The sequence below is a fragment of the Pectinophora gossypiella genome, chromosome 9, assembly GCF_024362695.1.
Source record: "Pectinophora gossypiella chromosome 9, ilPecGoss1.1, whole genome shotgun sequence".
Taxonomy (NCBI): domain Eukaryota; kingdom Metazoa; phylum Arthropoda; class Insecta; order Lepidoptera; family Gelechiidae; genus Pectinophora; species Pectinophora gossypiella.
Genome location: NC_065412.1, coordinates 635,213 through 649,538, shown reverse-complemented (window position 1 = coordinate 649,538; position 14,326 = coordinate 635,213). Strand labels below are relative to the sequence as shown.

The 14,326-nt window shown below is 38.6% G+C and overlaps 1 protein-coding gene across 1 annotated transcript in view; it reads right to left on the bottom strand.

The window, feature by feature from the left end:
• Window positions 1-14,326, bottom strand: part of LOC126369328 (Fanconi anemia group M protein) — a 33,988-nt gene that overhangs the window by 2,788 nt on the left and 16,874 nt on the right. Inside the window, exons 10-15 of the mRNA XM_050013656.1 lie at window positions 6,717-6,900; window positions 5,971-6,040; window positions 5,028-5,228; window positions 4,271-4,448; window positions 3,040-3,225; window positions 702-2,767 (exon numbers count right to left, since the gene is read on the bottom strand). Coding sequence (XP_049869613.1) covers window positions 702-2,767; window positions 3,040-3,225; window positions 4,271-4,448; window positions 5,028-5,228; window positions 5,971-6,040; window positions 6,717-6,900 — 2,885 coding nt within the window. The remainder of the gene's footprint in view (window positions 1-701; window positions 2,768-3,039; window positions 3,226-4,270; window positions 4,449-5,027; window positions 5,229-5,970; window positions 6,041-6,716; window positions 6,901-14,326) is intronic.

The following is a 14,326-nucleotide window of genomic DNA, read 5'->3' as shown; positions in this document are numbered from 1 at the left end:
AGTATTGGGTCATGTACTATGTAAAGTTCAAGATAAATTATGAAATTCTGATTACTAAAAAAAGACAGATCTAAAACTAACGAAAAACATTTTCTTTTTTCTATTTATTTTATTTATGAATTTTAGTCAAGAAAAACGTAGTAAGTTCGTAATTTTATCACGATTTTCTATGACGTCAATGTACTTTTTCATACAAATTCCATAGTAATTTCGTGTTTTGACGTTTAGTAAAAAGCAACTGATTTGTCTAGTTGGAAACTAGCCTATTATATCCTAATGGGGTATTCATCACTACACACACATACATGGCTCATTCATGGCTGGTACATTCATCGCTAGATAAACTAAGTACCCACACCTCACCGAGCTTTCTGTTAGACCAACTGAATAGGTCGAGCAAACTGTGTTAGTGAAAATCGCAATCAACAGTCTTGATTCCATTTAAAAAATGCAAAGAGTCTTATTTAAACAAAGTTTTGGAACACACAAGATTGTAAAAAAATCTAGACTATTCTTTTAGTCTACCTACCGCTTAGGATAAATATTAGATACGCGTTAAAAGGGGAGGCCTTTGCCCAGCAGTGGGATCGTATAGGCTAAATAAGATAAAAAAAAGAAGAAGATGCCTTAAAATGATAGAATCCAATGAAATTAAAATAGAGGATTAATAGGATAATAAAATTATATAGATCTATACTAACCTTTCGTACTTTATGATTTGGAAAGGATCCATTTTTATGACGTCCATTCACAGGCCTCTTACTCCGTTCGCTTCTTGCGTCCACGAAGTCATCATCGCTATCCTCGAAAGACAATTTTCTTTTACTTATTTGCGTTGATCTTGGACTGTTGAGTAAAGAATCAAATGCTGCTTTGGGGCTTACAATTTTACTGTCCCTCCTAAACATTTGCAGCATTTCCAGATTGCTTTTCCTTACATATTCTTCTTTTTCATCGTCAATATCATTCTTTTTCGGACATAATTTTTTAAGAGGATTTTCGTTCTCTTTCTGTGATAGTTTACTCGGAGAGAACACGAAATTTACAGTGTTGTCAGTGTTGAATTTACTTTTGTTCATTTTACTAGATGTTAATGCTGCTAGGACTTTTTGCTGTAAAGACAGCTTCTTGCTATCTAATTCTACTTTTCTGCGTTTGTTGAAATAAGGCGACGTTGCTATTGTATCATCTTCTAATGACAACTTTCTCTTGCTAGAAATTGGGGTTTTGGATGATTCTGCACTCGGTTCTTCGTTTTTGACATATTTATCCTTTTCAGGCGTTCTAAAATTCTGTGACGGCATAATTTCAAAGTCATCAACATCATACACTTGAGTACCTGTTTCAGAATCGCTATCACTGTCTAGTACAATCAAACTTTCACTTTTCTTAGCTGTCGATGTATTTGACTTATTTTTTAAAGTATTACTTGCATTTATTTTCTTTTTATCGGCTTGAGTTAAGAGTATGGGTGACGTGCTTCTTTCGTCTTCAATCTTTGTTTGGTTTTCAGTTTTATTATTTGTATTAAATAAAGATTTGTCATCAGTTCTATTAATTATGTCTAGTAATTGAGTGACTGTAAAACTAGTTTGCGTTACATTTGATTTGTCTTGAGTATAAACTTTATCACTACTATTCACAGAAGTATTGGGTATTAAACATCTTTTCACAGTGCTAGTTGGTGTTGAACTTTCCATTTTATTTTTCTTCGTGCTGAGTTTAAATTTACGCGGTTGACTACAGAGTATGGGAGATGTAGGCATACTTTTCACTCTTCCAGACAAAATGGATGGACTTTGAGGGTTTTCTATCTTTGGGGAAAATGTGTTTGGTTTTTCTTGATTGTTTTCTGTCCTTTGTACATCTTTTCCAGAGAATTTGAGCACAGGAGATAATTCTATACTATTATTCTTTTCTTTGCTAGGTGTTGTAGGTATGTTATTATTAACACTATCATCGGAATCAGCAAATATATCTTCTATACTGTCCAGTCCGAAGAATCCTAATGCTTCTTTAGGATCACTTGAGTTTTTTTCTTTATTCTCAATTTCTTTTATAATTCCTTCTTCTGGACTGCTGTCAGCGAATATATCTTCAATGTTGCCTATGTCAAAGTTCGTATCAGCGTTTTCTTCGTTTTTAACTTCGTCATTATTACCAGATGAATTCAAATCGATTGGTGAATCAAAATCGAAATCTAATTCGAAATTTTTACTGTGATTTTTATTGTCTACATCTAAGTAGCTCACGTTATCGGCATTATTTTGTGTGTCTAGAAGACTTGTATCCTTCTTGCATTTCAATAAGGTTTCTACGTCAATATCGTCAATGAGATCAATGTCTGGTAATTTGGGGTCCGTCAAAACTATCAAACTTGAAGATTTGAGTTCAGTCTTCTTCTTTATAATATTGCAGTCACATATGTAGCTACATACGTAGCATTTTTTGGTAACATTATTGTTAATATTCAGAGTCAAATCAACTAGTAAATTCACTAAGCTAGTAGGTATACTGCCATCATTTTGGATACCTAGATCGTGTATTAATTTAGTGTAACTTTTGGTGGATTTCGTCGCCGTGCTAAATAACGCTCTTATGTCGCCATCTTTCTTTCCTGGAGATTTAGTTAATAGTTTTTGTTTCTTTTTAGTTTGTTTGGCTTTGGCCGGGGACTGGGGTCTAACAGGGGATAATGTTTTCGTTGAAATCAGTTTTAATGGTGATGTCACCACGTTTTGAGTCGCAAAATCTTGTGAGCTGAAAGCTGTAAATTAAATGGATGAATGTTTGAAAGTGTCTCTTATCATTAACTGATGATTTTGAGTTGGGTCAGGGCGGATTTTTAAATATTTTTCTAGTTGTAAATAAAGGCGTTAGTGGTCATTCCTTTAGATCGACAATCATTTTAATAGGCAATTATTGCAGTATGATTTTTAATAAATAAAACGCCTGAAAACTTATTCACACAGGCCTCCCTTAATCAACCGGAGGAGGCGCTGAGAGTCTATAAAAGTAAAATGAAAATGAACTATTTACCAGGGTGTTGTGTAGACGGCGGCAGTTCAAATCGTTTGGCGTCGCTGTACTGCAGCAAAGACGCCAGTATGTCGGTATCCTTAGAGTGGTGAATGTTTATCGATTTCTGAAGCGTCCTCTGCCATTCCAACCACGTAGTTAGATTTATGCCAACTTTATCTTCTTGACTTGTCGCTTTAATTGTTTCTGAAATTTAAATCAGAATCATTTATTTAACGTAATTATCATGGATAAACTTGTTAAAGGACAATTTAACATTTTTGAATCTACGTCATTTCGCAAGGTGTTATGGCTGAGGAGAAATGACAAGAAACTGAAACGGCGACACCTCTTTTCAACACAACAAATCAATGTGGGTATACATTACAAGTTATTTAATAACTAGAGTAAGCTTCCCATGAGCTCTAAATTTTTTTATATGACATATTCAAAATATTATCTGGTATTTTGTTGTCAAAATGTATACATAACCCTAAAAAGATTAATTTAATTTATGTACTTAGTAATATATTAGCGTTTTGGGCACTCTGCCTCAGTGTCGCGCGCTGGAGGAGATATTCTATTATAATAAGCTGGTATTGTTATTATTATTTTAACATGATAAATCTACACAACAACAGCCTCCGTGGTCTAGTGGTAAGAGCGTTAGGCTCACGATCTGGAGGTCCGGGTTCGATTCCCGATGGGGACATTGTCGAAATCACTTTGTGAGACTGTCCTTTGTTTGGTAAGGACTTTTCAGGCTTGAATCACCTGATTGTCCGAAAAAGTAAGTTGATTCCGTGCTTCGGAGGGCACGTTAAGCCGTTGGTCCCGGCTATTAGCCGTAAAAAAAACACCTCCACCAACCCGCAGTGGAGCAGCGTGGTGGAGTATGCTCCATACCCTCTCCGGTTGATTGAGAGGAGGCCTGTGCCCAGCAGTGGGACGTATATAGGCTATTTATGTTATGTTATGTTATGATAAATCTATGTGATAATTATTTCAGTCAGCCTGTTAAACCTCTTATGCAGTTCTGTCATTGGCACTCTTACATTGTATCAAATAATGAAATACATTAAACCAGGTTTTGAAACTTCTTTTGATTTTACAGGGCCGGTTTCTTACATAAGCAACTACCTGTCTGATCTTCCAACCCATTGGTCATTGATACTAAATCTAAAATGTATGGACACACCAAACATGCTTTAACTTATAAAACAAAAGGTATAGATAAAAAAAACTCAATCACCTTTATTCATAGCCCAAAATTCCTTGCCATTTTCAAAGAGTTTACTATCAAAGTAACCTTGAGGGAATATCTCATTGAATTCCAGCTCAGATATCAGGTTTATATCCATGTTATTTGACGAGTTGGAACCGCTGGACGAGGCCCGTCCTAGGAGCATGGTTCTTAGGTCTTTTTGGCCCTGAAAATACAACGATATTCTTTAATTTTCTGAAAGAGGGGATCGAGGGGAAAGGAGGGGGGGGGGGGTTATCCTACTAAGTCCGACTGTGTGTGTGTGTTTGCGTATGTATCTGTGTATAGATGGATAGATACATAAATTATTTATATGGTCTACAGTCACACATACATACAATACAAAACAACAACAATACACACCACATACAAAATGTTTGACACACGCCAGGTATGTATGTGTGCTGCAGCAGCGCAAAATGGTCATAGCTCAGCGCAAGTATTTGACCTTTCGAGCAAATCGCTGATTTTCAGCTACGACCCGGATAGAGGAAACCGCGAATACGGTAACCGAACTAACTGACGATGTTTACCAATGTATGTGTGTGTGTGTGTGTGTGTGTGTGTGTGTGTGTGTGTGTGTGTGTGCGTGTGTGTGTGTGTGCGTGTGTGTGTGTGTGCGTGTGTGTGTGTGCGTGTGTGTGTGTGTGCGTGTGTGTGTGTGTGTGCGTGCGTGCGTGCGTGCGTGCGTGCGTGTGTGAGTGCGTGCGTGCGTACGAGCGTGCGTGTGTACCTAAATGCTCACCTTGTTCCCTCTATCACTGGCTGGCGGTTTCCCCCTCTCACTGGGTTGTTTAAGAGCCGTGATGTGCATATGTGTGCAGCGCGGGGCGTGCGGGCGCGGCAGCATGCGCGGGTTGTGGCGATACAGGCTGGCCTGCACCTCCACTGAGCTGCGGATCTGTTTGTTGAGACCGTCGCGTTGCCGCATGCAGTCTAGCAGGGTCTGGGGTACATATACATAACTCGTATTATAACTCTAAGGGACTGTAGAGGGCGCATTAGTTTTTGACGTGATTTATTGTAGATTTGTCGAATATAGCATTAACTACATTGCCGGACAAATGGGGAGCGTGAGGGCTCTCACCCGGTCATAGAGTAAGGAAAAATACTACGTATAGAATGGCAACTCTCCGCTCCCCACCAGCGTCTGAGCTAGGTTGAGCTTATCCCCCCTCGAACATAGTTTAGACTAGAATTTGACTAGAATCGTATGGTGTCAGGCGTCACACACTGATGCGCGTGTACGATAACGTCAATGTCAGGTGTCTGTGTAAAACGAGGTTGTTTGTATGAAGTGTCCGGGGTGTGACCCGGTACAAAATTTAAGTCAAGCCTGACGGTGCCCAGTTGGACGCGAACCTCTGATCAGGGCGTCGTCTGAGAAAAGTATATTTGAACGAAATCGACCCTAGTGGGACGATAGCGATAAGCGCTGAATGAGGGAAATTGTTGACCATACCGGTACAGTACCAATACACTGTGGCGGACCCAACTAGTTGGCCAGCTAGTTCCGCCCACATGCAACAGATGGCGCCACATTAAATAAACAGCAGTCGTGAAACGCGATATCGTAGTTTACACAGCAAGACGCATATATACAACTTCCAACATAACACCGTTGGATCGTCGATCCCTAGTCACACTACCAACTTGTGGCTAGCGGGGTACCGAACAGAGCATAGTACCTGATGTTCCCGACCTTCAGTCACCAGGATATGCACCTGCCCGCCACGCTCCCTGCCCGTTCGGCCGCATCTGATGATGAGAAAATCTTATAGGCCACTAGCTTTTCGCCCGCGTGGACTTCTGAGGGATTAAACAGGACAAATTGCAGCAATTCATCTAAATTTTTTCGTGGCTGTTTAGACCCCCGATCTCACATAGGTACTTTTATATCTCTTCAAAAAATATCGAAAGTTGTGTATTTGGATCGTAGTAGATAAAACATCCAGGGTGTTAGTGACATCGTAACGAGTACTAAGAGGAATGATTCAGACCATGATTCTGAGTTAACATCAAGTCCGTCGAAAAATTCATGTTTATTTTTCATTATTTTTAATTCTATACGTTTGCTATGGAAAATTGCACGTTATACCTCTATTAGCTCAGAATAATGAGCCGAATCATCCCTCTCAATAATCGCTACGATGTAGCTATACAAGTAGGTGTTAGTGACATCGTAACAAATACTGAGGGGGATGATTCAGACCATGATTCTGAGTTGATATAAAGTGGAATTTCCTGTCGGAAAATACATGAGAATTTTGGTGTTTTATCAGTTATTTTCAGTTCCATAATTTTGCGACGGTAAATTCCACTTGATATCAACCCATAATCATGGTTTGAATCATCCCCCTCAGTATTTGTTGCGGTGTCACTCACACCCATACCCACTTGATGTCACTAACACCCTGTATACACATTGACTGACCTTTGTACAAGTCTGATGGGCGAGCGCGTGGAGATGTCGAAGCATATGATGAGGTCGACAGAGCCCACGTCCAGTCCCTCCTCCGCCACGCAGGTGGCCACCAGCACGTTGCTGGTACCCTCTCTAAAGTTACGCATCACTCTCAGTTGCTGCTTCTGGGATATCACAGTTTTGCCGTCTTTACCTAGAAATTGAGAATGATAACTAATAATAATAATTATTAGGAAGGTGTGGATGTAGCCGAAGCCAACACGTAGAGGCCCCTTGAGACAATTTAATCCAAATGTGGTGTGACACCAACCGGCGATTATCCCTGTATGCACTATGGGAGTGCACCCAAAGACAATTCCCGGCTCGTGTAGGACTATTGCAGATTATGGGAACAAAGGGAACTGGGCTATAGGGTTGGCGGTTAGTGGACCGGGATACTGGGGCTATGGAGGAAAATCATCCAAGACTGGTTCACCCTGGCCGCAAACTAACTTCATCGGGTTAGATTGCGGCCACATAAAACTCATACCAGGTGGCCATAAACAACATTTTAAAAGATTTAAATAGGTTTTCGGTGGCAACATAACATAGCATCACACCTCTATCCCCGAAGGGGTAGGCAGAGGTGTATAGTACACCCATTCCTCGCCAGCAAGCACACTGTAAGCAATTGAATTTGAATACAGAAAAACTTTAACAAATATTTTAATGCGCGGTGTAACTTTAGACCTCGAGAGTTATAAATCGGGATAATTACAAATTAAGATTATGTACTTAAAGTTACCTTTTTAGATTAGGTATTTGTTTTTTCCATAATTATTTGGCTTGTTTAATGGCCGTTATTTTTATCAATAACTTTCAGTTTGTTCAGCAATTATTTGTAGTTGACGATTACATGAAACTCAATTTGTAAAAATTATTCGCTCGGTACACCGACATATTTTTCAATTATAAGATGCTTATGATGTTGTGATTCAAGAGTGCAGTTTTCTGTTAGTTCCATCGTTATACAGAGATGGCGTTCACATCACTATAGGAAAACTTTGTATGGCGTGATATTTAATTTTCCCATATTCAAGGGAAGTTATTCGAAAATATAGTTGTAGGGCCGAATGTCCTTTTAAAATCCAAACCCCATTGTATTTAAAATCTCGGTCGCAAGAGGATATAATAACAAAACTAATAAAAAAATAATTTTAAAGTCCTAAATTATTTCTAAGTACTATCTTTATTCTTATTCAAATCAAATATACTTCATTGCACAGAACAAAATTTCAACAGTCAGACATAACACATGAATACAGTACAATTTGGGCGGCCTTATTGCTCCAGAGCAATTTCTTCCAGACAACCACTATTATATATATATTCATGATTATATTCTAGCATTATCCCGCTATTCACATGGCCCGCTTACCTAACCTGAAGATTTGACAGGTCCGGTTTTTAACAGAAGCGACTGCCTGTCTGACCTTCTAACCCGCGAAGGGAATACCAGCCCAATACAGGTCTCAGGAATCTATTTCTTATTATTAATATATAACACATATTATAGAAAATTATAGCGAATGCAAGTAATTGAACTGTTTCATTTCGTTTACATTTATTTTCTTGAATAAACTTCCAAAACTGATTTGAACGCCATCTCTTATTATTGAAAAGAACTAAAATTAATATACCTACTGGAAAACTCTTCATTAAACTCTCATTATTTACGGTATAAATGTTATTAGCCATTTACAATAGCTTTCTTGATATAAATAAGAATTAATTTGGGAAGATGCATTCCTCGAGTTGCGATCATGAAGTTTACTTGGATCATTCCTATATTTGCCATCATGTTTGTTTCATTGACCAAGTCAGAAAAAAAATATAAGTTAGGTAAGTTTTTTACAGTTCTTTTCAAGAGACCGTAGACAGAAGAAGTTTTAGAAGTTAATTTCAACTTGATATCTCCACGCGTTCCTGAGAAAAAGATCTTGACAGACAGATAGACAGACAACAAAGTGATCCAATAAGGGTTCCGTTTTTCCTTTTGAGGTTCTGAACCCCAGGTTAATGCCTGTCAGAATCATCATCGAATTCAAATTCAAAAATATCTTTATTCAGTAGGTAACATAGTTACACTTTGAATCGTCAATTTTACATAACGAACGTCTCATCCGCCTAAAACTACTGCAGCTTCTCACAACCTGTATAGCCGGGGAAAAGAAGCTGCAAGAAAAACCTCGGCACAGGGCCCTAGACATTCTTTAAAAAAATAAAAATAAACACAAAATATTGGTATACAATTGAGTAATTTAGCTGCCTAATATGAGTACTATCCCGTTTTCACCGAATTCGCTAACCTAACCTGAAGATTTGACAGGTCCGATTTTTTACAGAAGCTTCTAGGTCTGACCTTCCAACCCGAAAGGAAAACCAGGCCAATACTGTCCGGAAATCTCCGGAAAGAATTTCTCTGGAATGTGGGATTCCGGATGTTTTCCTTCACCACTGAGTACGTGGTTTTTTCGGAATCCATTGGACACCCGTGCTGGATACCACGACTCATGCGCCGCTCAGAATCAGCACCAATGACAATAATATAATTTATTATGTGGTTGATTTCAGGAGTTATATGCACCAATGAAGCGGATTGTGAGAATATACAGTACTACACCTGCCCTGTTAATTATCTACCGTATTGTAGTATTCTAGATCCTCCATATGGCTACTGCGACTGCCTACCTCCTGTAGGTTAACAATGATAACTAAGGTAAAGGCTACAATGAATATCGCATTCTATTATTTATCTAAAAATTGTTGTTTCGATTACTTTATATTATTATGTAAAATTGATGTCTTAAGTTGTTTTGTTTCAACAATAAATTGGTAAATTGTATGATGATAGTTTTAGTTCGCGCTTTCTGCAATCCTTAAAAAATAAATAGGAGGATTTAATCAGTGACCGAAACGGGAGGACGGCTTTCGTGGACGGTTGCAAAGCACACAACGAGGCCTGGTTCCAGATTTTAGCCGAAAACGCCATCATCATCATCATCATCATCATCTGTGCCATGTAACGACTCTCAACTAAATTGGCAATCGTGCGGCCTTAATTCAAATTCAAATAATTTATTTTAAGACCATAATAACGTCCATAGGAAAAATAAATAATAATAAACTAAAAAAATTGTTAAAAAATAAAAAGTTTACGCGTATCATAATTAAAGCACATAATAACGGATTATTACCGCGTTTAAATGGGGATATGAGACTCCCGATATTTCGACACTGTTGCAAGTGCCATGATCACGGGATGACTGATGAGATTGGAGTGGAGTAGGTAGATCCATAATTTTCTACGGGCAGGCATATCTGTCTCGATATCGATATCGGAATGTTCGGAACCATCTGAACTCGCACCAAACTCACTACGACAAACGGCACTCACTGTGTCCTCACGTTTTTTCACCACATTAGGCCGTTTCAAGCTTTTTACAACACCTACTACTGGATTCCACATGCTCGATAATTTGAACCCGTCTTCCCTGTTGAAATTTTTATGTTTTCTGATTTCAATAGCCTCTTTTACGATATCCCCATTTAAACGCGGTAAGAACCCGTTATTATGTGCTTTAATTAAAATAATAAAAAGTACAAATAAATAAAAATTATAAACTAGAAATTTAAATTAAAAATCAAGATTAAAATTAACATCACAATCAGAAATAAAATAAAAATTAAAATCATAATCAAATTTAATATTAAATTAGATAGGAGAAATGAAAATCAAAATTAGGAATACAATCAAGAAATAATATTTTTTTTTAAATAAAAAAAAAAACATCTGGCAAATCCTTGTTTATATCCTGGCCTGGGGGCCTTAAATTGATGGAGTTTTAGTTCTAACGGCGGATTCAAACGTATGCTAAGTATGGCAACGTATTGAATGTCCATACTTACCTAAAATTGCAAACAAATATTACCTTTTCAGTTTTTCGCGCCTAAAGCTTCGGACTGTTTATTTTTCACAATAACACTCACTGCTAATGAGCTCATTATCATATAAGGCAGTAATGTGTAACTGATGAAAAAACAAATAACTCAATTGGTCAAAATTATTCATTTCGTACCTACGTATTTTCCAATTAAGGCGTTGTTAAAGTGAAGCAATCTGTAATCAATAACTTATTATTCACGGTATAAAGGTCCTTTCAAACAGCACGTGATCCGATGTACCGATCCTATAATGTCATGTGATCTCTGTAACCAATGGCCGGCCATACATCCCGACACTGCGTGTACAGTCATGAGCAATATAATGTACCCACTTTAGGACTCTGTCGCACTAACATATTTGACATTTAGTGAGACTTACAATTCAATTTGTCAAAAAAGTTAATGTGACATGGTACCAAAGTGTATACATATTAATGCTCGTGACCGTAGATCGCTGCGTTCCAGTGATCGCAAGCCGATCGATTAGCGATGTATTTCCGGTGGCAGAAGAACGCCTGATCGTTGGCACGTGCTGATCATTTCAGCCTAGCTATTTTGAATTCTGTATATTTTTGATAAAATAACGCTAAAAACCCAAGCCCAAAATTTTATGCTTTGTTTTTTTTTATTTATTTATTTTTTGTTTTTTTTAATGTGCTTCGAAAGGCACGTTAAACCGTTGGTCCTGGTTACTACTTACTGATGTAATATGAAAAAAGGGTCCCAGAAAGAATACCCTATCTCGGTTGATGTAAAGACCCTCACGCTCCGATCCGTCGATTCGTTCTGGATACGCGTCTTAGAATCGTATTGGTAAATCGGATCGTGCGCTGTTTGGATGGGCCTTTAACCGATTAATTATGAACCAATAAGAGAGAAGCAATCTTGGGAGAATGTATACTTTGAGCAGCAATCATGAAGTGTACTTGTATCCTCCTAACACTTGACGTCATACTTGTGGCCCTGACATACGGACAAAGCGATGAATATAGTAATATGCCGAGTAAGTACCTAATAATTAGGATAAAAACTACCTATTGTCGCTACTGTTAAATGTTCTTAAATTTTGACAGTTCTCCATACTATTTGAGTAAGCAAACGTTTTGGTTATATTTTTACACTATAACCCTCTGCGCGGCGTTTAGCTGCAAAATCATAGTGTTATATTAAGAAGAACAGTTAAAAAACTTATTTTCAGTCAAAACCGCCATTTTCCAACTGATAACTGCTTTTCTTTTTCGTAACTCATCCTTCAGACGGGATACACTCCACGTTGCTTCATATTTTATGGCATTTTATCAAGAATTTTAGCTGGACAGTATGGAGAACTGTCAAAATTTAGGAACACTCAACAGTGCTGCCGCCTACATTTGAGCATCTAGTTTTTATCAAATTCAAAAATATCTTTATTCAGTAGGTAACATAGTTACACTTTGAATCGTCAATTTTTAACGAACGTCTCATCCACCTAAAACTACTGCAGCTTCTCCCAACTGTCCCTCAACAACCCATCAACAATAACCTATCCTCATTATGTAGTTATTTTTATTTAGTTAAATGCATAGATCCGTGTTGCTATATGGTTAAATTACATACATGAAATACCTACTCTTAAGAGAATGACTCTGAGTTGTAAACTTAACATTAAATAAATTCAGGTATAGCTAGTGCAAGGTCGGAAAGGATTGTGGAAAATGGAGGAGGCCTATACCTGTGGCCTATACAACTGCTGAGCAAAGATTTTGCTAATATAACATAAGCTCACGACTATATCCCAATTGGGGTAGTCAGAGGTACATCCATCGCAAGATGAACTAAGTAGCTACCCACGCCTCACCGAGCTTTCTGCTAGAGCAGCATGATAGGTGGTAAGCGTCGCCGTCAATAATGGTCGAGCCTGCACTTAAGGTAAATTAATAACTCATTGGTGCAAGTACCTACTGAATAAAGATATTTTTTTTTAATTTGAATATATGATTCCATCAACCCAGCTTCCGTGGTCTAGTGGTTAGAGTGTTAAGCTCACGATATCGAGGTCCGGGTTGGATTCCCGATGAGGACTTTACAGGTTTGAGTCACCTGATTGTCTGAAAAAATAAGATGATCACGTGCGTCGGAGGGCACGTCAAGCCATTGGTCCCGTTTATTAGGCGTAAAAACACCTCCACCAACCCGCAGTGGAGTATCGTGGTGGAGTATGCTCCATTTTCACTCCGGTTGATTAAGGGGAGGCATGTGCCCGGCAGTGGGACGTATATAGGCTGTTTATGTATGTATGATTCCATGTTGGTTTTAGATGGAGCTATTCCATGCGTCATGGACAAGGATTGTGAGGAAGCACGCATCTGCCCTCCGCCTACACAAGCAGTTTGTTTGATCGCAAACCCTGGTGCCTGCGGCTGCTTACCTCCTCTGGGTCCACAACCACCACAATACGATTACTGAATTAATTACATAGTGTATGTGGGTATCCATATAGAAAGAAAGAGAAGAAAGAATATCATTCATTTTAGAAATAAGTAGGTGGTACACAGAATAGAATAGTGGACAAAATAATGAATTTAAACCTTATATTAAAAGGGATGTCAGCTCAGCAAGATGTTGTGACAGTCCGACATTGAGGGAGTGCCACAACGCCGATTTTCAGCTGAACCCCAAAAAATATACAGGGTGTTAGTGACATCGTGACGAATACTGAGGGAGATGATTCAGCTCACGATTCGGAGTTAATATGAAGTGGAATTTTCCGTCGCAAAATCCAGAATTGATTGAGATTGTCGGTCCAGGTTCGAAATTCGTGTAGAACTATAAAGTGACCGCATTCTTTAGATACGGCTATAATTCCACTGAATTGGAATTAGATAATTAACTTGGACATAGATAATTGATATGATGTGGTTTCTAGGATCTCTCTTTATTTAAGAGCTGCGCTCTTGTCGGTGGAGTAATCGCCTTCGATACTCCATAGATAGGGCGTGTAGAATGGTGGTTGCTCCAATCGCCTTCCGTTCCGCAGTACACCGACCAATTTCTCAATCGGTGATGTTCTAGCTAGAGCCCCACCAGAATCCATTTCCTCGGCCTCCAGCCAGTAGGTACTGATACTGCTGCTGCCCGGCATCAGGGTTTCTAGGATATATGCCCGGTTAATGGCAATAGGCTCGCCCCCTATTACATGGGACTTAAACGTGACCATTACATTACATCTTCAGGTGTGATGCTAAGTTATGTAATATTATGACTCTTCCCTTCTTTTCGTGTCAATGGCAAAAAAGACTTTTACTCAGATAGTTTCCTCCCAGTATTTGGCTACGGCACTGGCATTGTCAGTAACCTGCATCAAGTCCTGTCGCTTGTAGGTGGAAGGGCAAGAAGGGTATAGTATAGGGCAAGGGGGAAGGGAATGTTTGTCAATATGGAACATATAACAACTTACATAAACAGCCTATGTACGTCCAACTGCTGGGCACAGGCCTCCCCTCAATCAACCGGGGTATGGAGCATACTCCACCACGCTGCATATAACAACAAGGGAATGTTATTATATGTTCCATCTTCTGGGGATACGGATATTAGTGCTAATTCCAGTACACACCATCTAATTTTATTTTAAGTGTTACCTGTCGTTTTCTTAT